This window comes from Buceros rhinoceros, unplaced genomic scaffold (assembly GCF_000710305.1).
Source record: "Buceros rhinoceros silvestris isolate BGI_N320 unplaced genomic scaffold, ASM71030v1 scaffold6638, whole genome shotgun sequence".
In the NCBI taxonomy this organism is placed as follows: domain Eukaryota; kingdom Metazoa; phylum Chordata; class Aves; order Bucerotiformes; family Bucerotidae; genus Buceros; species Buceros rhinoceros.
Genome location: NW_010425019.1, coordinates 14,172 through 25,730, shown reverse-complemented (window position 1 = coordinate 25,730; position 11,559 = coordinate 14,172). Strand labels below are relative to the sequence as shown.

Below are 11,559 nucleotides of genomic sequence, written 5' to 3'. Positions count from 1 at the left end.
CTACCCACAGTAGGTGCCACAGTGGGTGGTTTGGCAGCATGCTTGTGCTTTCAGAAGGGGCTTTTCTAAAGCAGAAGTGCCCTTGTGCTGTGTAAGCATCTCAACATGGCTCTTGTGCGACTCATCTGTAATACTGTCACCCCTGTCAAATCAACCTGCTGCTTTTTTGACCAAAAACCAGATGGCTCCTACTTTCCCAGAGCAGCTTCTGCTGGTGGGTGCAGGAGCTGTAGGAATGCTTTTCATTGTTGCTGGTACTGCAGCAGCATTATCCGGCAGATTAAAGAAAACAGTTTCCCCTGTCCAAACCCTTGCAGCAATGGGGAGTTTGTGCTTTTTCTGGATAGAAAGACACTTGTAATGGGATTTATCCAAAGTAAAGCTTTTTTTAAATTTTAAGAGTGGTCTAGCGATACTTAAAACACTTTCTTTGAAAGACACATACATCCAGACATGCTTTCAAGTACATGATGACAGCTTGGACTCCTAGAGAAGATGTGTTGATTCTGAGAGGAGGTGGTGCTGCTGAGCCAGTCCCTTCAGTTGACTTCCAACACCTCAGTCTCTGGCAGGCCAAATTTGCTCTTATACTTCTCAAAGAGTTTGACCAGGGAATCCACATACATGGTGTGGTAGAAGTCCACTTCTTTCTGGGATGGATTATCAACTTGGGGAATGGTGATGGGCTCCCCAACTAATTAAAAAAAGGGGGAAAATCCACGTATTAGGTTGAATGCTCACTACAGCCTGGAGATATGTCCTCTATGGCCACAGCTATGCTAGTTCAGCATGTTCCCCTTGGCATAGCACAGCTTACCATTATGGCAGAGGTCCCAGTTTTGCCAGGCTCTGAAGCACAATTCTCACCAACAGGACCCTCATGAAGAAATTTTTTTGCTACGAGAGTGGTACAAAGGTTCAGGTTGCCCCAAGAGGTGGGAGAAGCCCCATCCCTGGCACTGTTGCAGGTTAGGTTGGAACTTGGGCTCTGAGCAACCTGCTCTAGTTGCAGATGTCCCTGCTCCCTGCAGGAAGGTTGAACTGGATGACCTTGAAAGGTCCCTTCAACCCAAACCGTTCTGTGATTTTATGATCTGCAGCAATACTGTGATACATTTTAACAACACAAATGCCAGCAGTGCAGAATCCCTACAGCACAAGCTGTTTGGGATATCTCGCTTCTGTTTACAGCAGAGTGATAAACTCTTCCTCAATTAACAGGAACCAAAACAAAGCTGCAGTTCTTGTGTATTTCCATACAGACACCACAAAAGCAGCGCTTTCTCTCACTCAAAACTTTGGGTTGGAAAACTCAAAAGCAAGTTTTAGGGTTGGCTATAAGATTCTGCTATGGGACAGCATCACACTGTCAATCCTAGGGGTGTGGAGGGACAGAACTGCTTCTGACTTTAGCAGTCCAAGACCAGAGAAGGTAGCAGCCACAGCTTTTTTTTCCTTTAATACAATTCACTTGCAAAACTGGCTGGCAGTAGAGCATGATGGGAGGCTTGTAGCCCATGGAAACTATTCTACCTTATTCTCAACAATGCTGGTAGGTTTTATATAGAGGGGAAAACAGTTTTACAGTCAAGATTCCAAGACAAAATTAGAGTAGGGCTATGGCATGGTCTCAAGTATGCTACTACCGAGAGAAGCACATAGCTTATTTATACCAAGACCTTACCAACAGTAGTGATGGGCTTGGAGTAAGGTAACAATCCCCACGTGTTGGAGGAGAAGAGGCCACGGCCATGAAAGATGCATGGAGCAAAGCCGACGTGCTTCTGAAACTTCTTCTGAACCCATCTTCCCCAGGAGCCCTCCTCAAAGATCACCTGCTTGTACACTTCATTCTCCCCAAAGGAGTAAACAGGAACCAAGTCCGCACTAGAAAGAGGGAAAGATGTTAGGACCCCCCACCCCTGGTCTGCAATCCACAACACAGCACCACATCTACTGCCCTGTGCACTTGCAAATTTTACTGGCCAGAGCTTTGTTTGCATCACCAGGTACTGACATGCAATTGTGCTGGCAACAAGTTCATGAAACACTGCCCAGTCAGGCACTGAATACACTCCCCTATATTCTCATCTCTGATTTTTGATGCATAACCCATTGCAGACCCACAGGATCCCTGGGGATCACAGAGAGCTGCAGAGGTGATGCCCCCTGCAGGTCACTGACCCCTGCTTCTCACCCTGAAAGCCTTCTGCAGTTCCAGGCATCTTCCTACCCTGTCCCCTGCTCAGGTGCAGAAGCCAGAGGACAGACTCTTGTGTCTGATGCTCTGGACATACATCCACACCACACAACAACTGCCAGAAGGAGACTCCATATAAAGACATCAACTGCTTCAGGGGAGAAGAGCACCTTTCACAGGCTAGCAGTGCTGCTCTAGCTTTGAGGCTGCCTCTTACCCATGCTGTAGAGCCAGTTTCACAAATCCTTTCCGGTTTTTCAGCGTCACAGAGTTCTTCCCTGCGGTGCAGTTCAGGGACTCTGCTGCCCCTCCAACCACAATGATGATGGCATTGCCACTGCCATTCTTGGACAAGATGTAGTCTATGCTGTCACGATTCACAGGACATATTCCTGCATATTCAAGAGACAGACATAAGGGTCAAGATGAAAGACGGAGATGGATGATCCTGAAGACACCAGCTGGTGCCTCAATTGCAAGGTAAGTTGTCCAGCTTCTCTGTAGTTATAGAGGATTGGGTGTATTATCAGGCAACCTGTTCCTCAACTAAACAAACATTTAATAGCCCTGGTCCACACTAGATTTGATCATAGAGAAACTCCACCAACACTAGCTCAAAAAGTTGCCCTTAATACAAAGGACTTCAGCAAAGATTTACTGGTTTATTGGAGGGGGGGGGGAGGGCACATAAGCAAAGCATTTGTGTTATTGTGATGGATGAGAGTCTGAATTTGATCAATTCCTCAGCAAAACCAAGTGGTAGAGTAAGTTGTCTTTTGGGATGATGACTTAGCAATATGAAAATAACAAGTGGACAAGCCTTTCTGTGACAGATCTATTATGAATTAATTTAAAATTTTATTATTTTGAGTTAACATCAACCTCTTGCACAGCAAGAGCACAATCCTTTGCTGTCCTGGGAAGAGAGAGTATGGGACAGAGCGCTCAGGTAAGTCCATAATGAGACAAGTGCCTGGGAAGTTCTTTCCCTCTACCTCTCACTGGAAGGGACAGGACTACACTACCAGTCACAGCACTTCAGCTTTACAAACCAATCCCTGCCCTAAAGCATCAGTCCCTGCCCCAGGGATCTTACCACTCAGCCCAAGGAAAGAGGGTACCTTTAATTTATACTCTATTGCTCTGAAAACAAATACTTTTGTTCCTCTACTCTCAAAACTCAAGTTTTATCCTGCAGTGATTGTCAGAGCTTGCCCATACCTCATTTTGGCCAGGAGAAGCGAGAAGCCATCATTTTCATTCCCACCCATGCAACATGTCTGAGCTGTATTGAGTACTAAGTTCATTGCGCTAGGAAGGGCAGTATTAATTTTAGAAGCTGATTTTGCACATCTCATAGTAATCATCACTTGAGCCAAGAACTAGGTGATGAATGTGTCCAGTGAAAGCATACAGAGCAAGTCTCCAAGCCCTTAATATGTATCTGGTCATCAAGGTCACCACTAGACCACAGAGGAGCAAACCTCACTTGCAACAGATCAGCTGGATTAAAAGATGAAAAACTCATTTCTTTCAGCACAGCTACATCTCTGTGACCATTGAAATGCTCAGGCTACTCCTGCTGTCCCAAAGCCTTCATGCTTCTCCCATTCTTCACATCAAGGCTCACTCTGACTGCACATCCCTGGCTAACAGGGTGGCACAGATTTATGCTCAGTCATTTCACGCTTGTTAGCAGAAGGAGATTATACCTGTTCACAGCACTGAGCATTGAAATCCTTCTGTTATGTTACCTTGTAAATACTAGTCTGTACAACAGAGAAAACGATGGCAGTCTGGGAAAGGAATGAGAAAAATCTAAACTACAAGTCTAGGGTCTGGGAGAGACACAGAAGACGACAAAACAGAAGAGAAAGGGCGAGCTAAGCTGTTTGGAGACTGATAACAACAAACTCTGATAACACAGTTTCTCTGCCCGTTATCCACCGTATATGGGAGAGTTCCCACGAAAATCTTCAAATGTTATTTCTTCGGCAACCGATAGGACACGACAGAGTCAACAAACTGGACCTTCTTAAGCTCAAGCCGCATGCATAATGGCTACGCAAAATTATTAATTAGTTTTTGAATAGGAATGGTTATTTGGGGGAACATAATGAATATGCATGTAATCGGGTGATAGAAGCTTTGGCTAGGGCAGCATCCCGGGTGCCAGATTGAAGAAGATATTCTCCTCGCACCTGGCGCTGATAAGATAAAGAAAACGCTGCTTCTTGATGCTATATGGGTGTGAAGGAGTTTTTGTTCTGAATTTTTGATAACACTTCCTCCAGAAAAATGCAACAAGACACGCGGATGTGTGGCAATTGCTAAATTGTGCTGCACTTCAGCACATTTACACAGTATATAGGATTTTCTGGTCATCTCCTCATGCCTTAGAGGCATGTAGCTCTAATCTCTAGTAGGCTATAAAACAGAATAGTTTTTGTTGGAAGAGACCTTTCAGTTCATCAAGTCCACCCATTTCCCCAGCACTGCCAGGTCACCACTAATGCCTGGCCCTCAGCACCACAATGACATGTTTGAGAAACCCCTCCAGGGATGGGGACTCCACCACTGCCCTGGGCAGCCTGTTTTGGGGTTTGACAACCCTTTCTGGGAAGGAATTCTTCCTCAGGGCCAACCCAAACCTCCCCTGACACAACTTGAGGCCAGTTCCTCTTGTCCTGGTGCTTGGTTTCTGGGGAGAAGAAACCAACCCCCACCTCGCTACAACCATCCTCTCAGCCTCAGGGAGTAGAGAGGCAGAAGGTCTCCCTGGAGCCTCCTTTCTCCAGCCTAATCAACCCCAGGTCCCTCAGATGCTCCTCAGCACACTCCAGACCTTGCTCCAGCTTTGTTGACATTCTCTGGACACACTCCAGCCCCTCAGTGCCCTTCTTGGAATGAGGAGCCCAAAACTAAACCAGGACTGAACTAGGTATCAAGAGGTGGCCACCCCAGTGCCCAGTACAGGGGTAGTCTCTGTCCTGGTCCTTGTAACATGAAGCAATTGGTAGTAAACCAAATACCTCTATCGGTACAGCAATATTAGGATTTCACTTAGTGATTCATCCACAAAAAGGATTGAGGGAAATATCAGCACTTCCCAAATGATGTTAAAGCCTTTGTAGTGACACCCTTAAGTACCAGTATAGGAAAGGAAAGACCAGTTACAGCTTCCAGAAAGTTAACTTTCTCCGAGTGATCATACCTATAGTCTTGCTTAAATCCTAAGTACAGAGGAACCAGAATTTCCCACTGATTTAACTGTAATGCTCAGGGACAGTCCTGTCAGCAGTGATGTCACTCGTGTCTACTACCACCTTCCTTCCAAGAAGAGGGAAGCAGCTCTGGCTATCAACGAGATTTGTCTACCAGCCGTCTTGAGCAGATGGAACACAGGGATTTTTGACTGTAGAAAGGCTGATGCTGTGTGGAAGCTAAAGCAACACATGAACTAAGTTTACAGATACGATAGACTTTAAAGCAGATCCCAACTTCTCATGGACTGCTGCCTCATGGAACTCCCAAATTATGGGAATTATGGATCTCACACAGCACCTCTGGTGGAGGAAGATAGAAACCACTTTAAGATACTGCCCTTCCTAGGCAAGGACAAACACCTTTTCTGCACCAGATCCAGGTAGCCTTCCTCTCCCTCAACAAATTAGGGCAGTAATCTTGGAAGCAGTCAAGTCTAGCAAACCAGAGCCAAGCACAGTTACTTCCATCCTCTCCTCAGCCATGACTCAAGATTTAGCCCAAACACTGTATTAAGATACCTGGTTTAAAGTCATTTATTGGTGAATGTGTTCCAGGAACAGGTAACAGGATACTGGGCTGTTCAATTTAAGGTCTTGACACATTACTCCTCATCTCCACCTAAACAGTGGTCATCCTCACCCTGAAAAGGCAGCTCAGGCTGTGTGAGAACACTGTTTCTTGAGGCTGTCAAGACTGCTTCTGACCAATCATAACCTACAAGCCCTCCATCATTAAAATACTTGAATCCATTAGATCAGGCCTATTAATGTCATTCAGAAAACGTATTGGTGCCTGTTCTCTGCAACTCATCTTTTCAGGGAAGGGGCTCTTCTGACCAGCTGAAACCATGCAATACCCCAGACTCTTCACCCAACCACATTTTTAGGTGTTTGCCAGCAGTGAAGAGGGCATCTGTCATCACCATAAGACCTAGATGTGTGACAGCTCAAGCGGTAGCAAGCCCAGGAGCAGGACTGAGCATGGTATTTGCATTTCAAAGGCTAACAAATACTTCATAGATTTGTCTTCATCTACCACTACCTCCTAGTGATAACTAGGACAACATGCTCCCGTGTCTCCATCTTCCTCACCCACAGCTACAGATGCCAGACATCTTTACTATGGCTTTGGACAAGAATATCCAAGTTAAGGACGAATGCAGAGGAGCAGCAGTCCCCACAGCCCTAGTCACATTTATTCACAGCTTCCTCTTGACCGCTATATGAAAGCAAAGTTTGTGTGATGCTATCAGAGAGAAGGGGTTACATGAGCTTCTGCCTTAGCTTTCCACTTGAAAAAGGGGAAGACAGCTAAGAGGTAAGAGCATGAGTAGGAAGAGTAAAGTGCACTTGCACTTACCACCAGACATTAAGTAGTCTCTCAAAATGGGCATCCTGAAGTTCCCAGCCAGGGTAGCAAGATATGGCCGGATCCCGGGGAATTTCTTGCCAACACCTGTGGCTTCTGTGCTGAAGTTGCAAAAGGCACCCAAGCCCATGATGCCATGTGGATGATACCCAAAAATGTAATTCCTGGTGGTCAGCAGATTGTGGGTTTTAATCAGCTAGGAAAGAAAAGAGTGAACTCACATGAAGAAAGATATTTTCAGTTAATAAGGAAAAAAGGAGAAAAAAAATTCAAAGTCCCCAGTCTCTCTTCCCACCAGGGAGAACAGCCTAAGAGCTGAATCTCTGAGGCTGTGGTAAGAGCAGCCACTTAGAATTCAGTTCCCCAAGCAGAGGGAGCAGAATAAACAGGCTGATCTTAAGACATGAGGCTGCTGCAAGCAAAAGGATTGGGCTAAGCAGCCTCTGCCTTTTGTTTCTCTACTCCTCCCAAAGGTAGGGAGGAGGCTTGCTTCTTGCAAGCCTCTTGTCCAAACCAACCAACTGCTTCATGGCCCTGTAGCCACAGCAACACCTCCTCCCTGGCTCTCTCAGCACATTAGTGGCTCACATCCCAGTATGAGGGCAGGAAAAATATAAAAAAAAAAATCAGTGTCCCATAACAGAAGCAAGTTTGCTTAATACCTGAAAAGACCCAACCACTTCATATGCCTGCTGGCCACACTCCAAGAGGGAAAACACACAGAACAGTGGCTTACCACTGGAAACTATCCCTCCTTTCAAGTGGTTTTGCTCTGGCCTATATACCAAAGGGCCAACAAGACACCTCAAGCCATCCACAGCAGTGCTGCAGTTTTTGCAGGACACGCTCCAGAACCAACGATCGTATTGGTTTGGGGTTGCACAATCTTCCTAACTATTTACTCATCTGTTTGCACAGCATGGATGCTCCAAAGCTGTGTTAGCCATGCCCAGCACAACCCATGCCCTGCTGCCACTACTACCAGAGGATTTTTTTTAATGTTATAAATAGCAGCAGAATCTCATGCATCAGAGCACCTTCTGCTGACAGTACAAAAGTGGTCTGAGTAAGCACACAGCAGGACTGCTGCATCACCCTGCAGAAGGAGGGATCAAATTTTATGTTTTATTGGGCTGCAATGGTGCCAGTTTTTAATTACTGCAACATCCCAGCAGCTCTCAGACTGGGGCAGGATCTACAAGCTCCAGTTGCACCTTCAGCATGAGGTGCTAAACAACTGCGTGCCATCCCTCACATTATATATGAAAAGGTCACTTCATGTCAGCTCAGTAGGAAAAAGTGCAGATTTCCAAGATGTCACATTACACACCCCACTGTCTTGGCCAAGAAGGGCTTTGGCAGAAAGCAAGCGAGTCCCTTTTGTTCAATCACGGAGCTGAAGTGCCATTGCAACACTGAATGACACTCAAACAGCGTGCCCAGAAATTTGATTCCCTCCTCCCCATGTTCCCACCACTGTCCCTAGATGAGGCCACAGCACTTGTGCTATTTAAGACAGCAGCTGCAATACAGCCATGACCCAGCAGCGAGTTAAGCACGTCGACTGCCCCTTGTCACACTTTCCTCTAGCTTTGAGGTCAAACAGGGCTCCAGGAAGCACGTGCAGACACATGTGGTTGCAGCAACTCTAGAAACCCCCATGGCTTTTGTCACACCAAGACCTCCTTTTTTCCTCTCCTTTCCCTTCTTGCCCAATTAACGTAAAACTTTTCTTCCACTCTGCTATGCCTTGACCAGTTAGGACAAACAGGGCTCCTGGACCACAGGCTGGAAACTGCTCTCCAGGGAAGACTGGACAGGGGGAAAAAAGCAATGATATTGTAAGCAACCCCTCTGTCTGTCAGCTCTTCCTTAGTTGTAGGAGAGACTGAAGGCCTGGTGGCTACACACACACGTGGCTTGGATGAACCAGTGGCAGACACCTGCACCAACCACAGCTGCTTTAAAGGGAAGCTGGCTGAAACAGGGGATTTGTCCTTGTCACTCTGGAGCACGAGGCATTCATGAGGTGATCTTGGGAGAGCCACGCATCTGCTGTCATACAGAAGGCATGCTGTTCTCCTGCCAACATGGCATGCACCCACCTCCAGCCCCTCCACCACACTCAAGGACACCCAGTTCCCAGTGGAGCCCGTTGCTTTCATAGCTCGTACGAACCCCAGCTGAGCTGCAGCCTTATCACTCTCTGTTGGCTTTCCAAGACCTCCTGTTCTGGAGGCATAAGGTTGGTGTTAGCCACCATGCTCACCCACTCCACTTGCACAAGTAGTGCAGGAACAGGCAAGGGGTATGCAGGGATCCAACTCACCTGCATACCCCACCCACAGCAAGGTAGGAGGTGGACACCCGAGCAGCACTGGAGACTCCACGAGAATCAAATGCTCACAACAGGGATTTACAGGTCAGAGTCAGCCTGGCATTTGCATGTACATGCCTATCCCCAGTCTGTCCCATGCAGGCTGCCACTGCCCACCACAGGCTATCCCACCACAGGTAGGTTCACAGAAGGTGAACGCGTCTTCCTCCACCCAAGCCAAGCCAGAGGCTGCCAGGCATCAGACAAGTTTGTGCACTTACCTGCAAGCGGTGCAGGTCTTAGATCTGCTGATGCATAAACTCAGCCTAGAACCTTCACATCTCCCTAAATTTAATCTAGAAGCAGGAATTTTTAAAGTGCTGTAATCACTTCTAGACTGAAGCTCTCTCTGCAGTTTTCTTGCACCTTTCCTTTCTGCAAGCAAACACTGGGACGGCCTTATCAGATCAGCCTAAGGCATTGCTGCAGTTGTCATTTGACAGAACTTTTACAACACTGTTCTGAACCTCCAACGGGTTTTTCCTTCTGCCTTCTCCAGACCCATACAGCCCTCAGTTCCTCAAAATCTTGGTGTTATCATTATAAGCCAGAGGCAGCATGTCCTTGCTGCATCCCACAGTGCTGGGACTGAAGCTGGACCTTCACCCCACTGCACTAACACAAGTTCCCAGCTGCTGCCTGAGACCAAAGCTCCATGGGAGCAAATGTCCATCTGCTCTAGCAGTAACAGATTTCTTTAAACAGATCTAAGCCCACCTGCTAAAGCAATAGAAGTGTAATTATTGTAAAAAAACACCTAGCATTAATATCTGAGTACCAGCTACGCCCAGAGAACAGCATTGCCAATTCCACTTGTAGGAACAAGATAAGTAAGTGTGGAGAAAGGGGACTTCAGACATGATGCTGCTCAGCACCAGGATCCACCAAAGAAAAGGATGAAAATGAGTGCTCTAGGTGGGTGCTCAGCCTACCTGCAAGCTGAGCAGCACGGTGACCATGGAAGCATATAGAAAGTTAGAGCTCATGCAAGATCCAAGTAGTAAGTATATAAGCTTGCAAAACAACCCAACATTGCAATTAGTTGCATCATACCTGGCAACACTATGGAAGAAATTTGCACCTTGCCAGCAAAGCAGGCCAGGACCTGAAGACCCCTCCAGGATCTCATTACTACTACTACACTACATCACACACAACAAGTAGAAGTCTCCGTTTCCAGTCTAAGTCATGTACACCACAGCTAAGGAGAAGCTTTGGCAGGAAGCCAGCCAAGCCACAGAGCAAAGATAAATGCTGCAAAAAAATAGAAGTCACTGTCTTGCAACAATCCCTGGTCTGGCACACTGCCACCTCTCCCATCTCAGCAAGAGACTGAGAAGGTCTCACAGCACACAGCAATGTTGATAGATAGCCAGCTGAAGAGGAGCCAGAAGTGTGCCAGGTGGCCAAGAAGGTCAACAGCATCCTCGCTTGTACCAGCATTGGTGTGGCCCACAGGACCAGAACAGGGATCGTCCCCATGGACTGGAGGCTCGGGGGAGGCTGCCCCATGAATCCTGGGTTCAGTTTGAGCCCCTCCCTCCAAGAAGGACCTTGAGGGGCTGGAGACCATCCAGAGAAGGGCAACAAAGCAGGTGCAGAGTCTGGAGCACAAGTGTACTGAGGAGCAGCTGAGGGACCTGGGGTTGTTGAGCCAGGAGCAAAGGAGGCTCAGGGGACACCTGGCTCTCAACTCGCTGACAGGAGGTTGGAGCGAGGGCTGGGGTTCAGTAAGACCAAGTGCTGAGTCCTGCACTTGGGTCACACCAACCCCCTGCAATGCTCCAAGCTGGGGAGACAGTGGCTGGAAACTGCCAGGGAAAAGAACCTGGGGTCTGTTAGTGACAGCAGCTGAATATGAGCCAGCAGTGTGCCCAGGTGGCCAGGAAGGTCAGTGGCATCCTGGCTTGTACCAGCACTGGTGGGGCCAGCAGGACCATGACAGGATCGTCCCCCTGGACTGGGGGCACTGGGGAGGCCCCGCCTCAAATCTTGTGTCCAATTTTGGGCCCCTCCTTCCCAGAAGGACCTTGAGGGGTTGGAGCATGTCCAGTGAAGCTGGTGCAGGGTCTGGAGCACAAGTGCACTGAGGAGCGGCTGAGGGACCTGGGGTTGTTGAGCCAGGAGCAAAGGAGGCTCAGGGGACACCTGGCTCTCAACTCGCTGACAGGAGGTTGGAGCGAGGTGGGGGTAGGTCTCTTCATGACAAGCACCAGTACAAGAGGAACCAGCCTCAAGTTGGGCCAGGGAGGTTTAGGTTGGCCCTGAGGAGCAATTTCTTGCCTGTTGGGGTTGTGCAGGCGTGTGCCAGGCTGCCCAGGGCAGTGGTGGAGTGCCCATGGCTGGA

General features: G+C 47.8%; 1 protein-coding gene across 1 annotated transcript in view; it reads right to left on the bottom strand.

The window, feature by feature from the left end:
• Positions 1-343: 343 nt before the first annotated feature.
• Positions 344-11,559, bottom strand: part of DGAT2 (diacylglycerol O-acyltransferase 2) — a 25,307-nt gene continuing 14,091 nt past the window's right edge. The window contains exons 5-8 of the mRNA XM_010140986.1: positions 6,827-7,031; positions 2,418-2,592; positions 1,685-1,887; positions 344-694 (exon numbers count right to left, since the gene is read on the bottom strand). Of these exons, the coding sequence (XP_010139288.1) occupies positions 540-694; positions 1,685-1,887; positions 2,418-2,592; positions 6,827-7,031 (738 nt within the window). The 3' untranslated portion in view covers positions 344-539. The remainder of the gene's footprint in view (positions 695-1,684; positions 1,888-2,417; positions 2,593-6,826; positions 7,032-11,559) is intronic.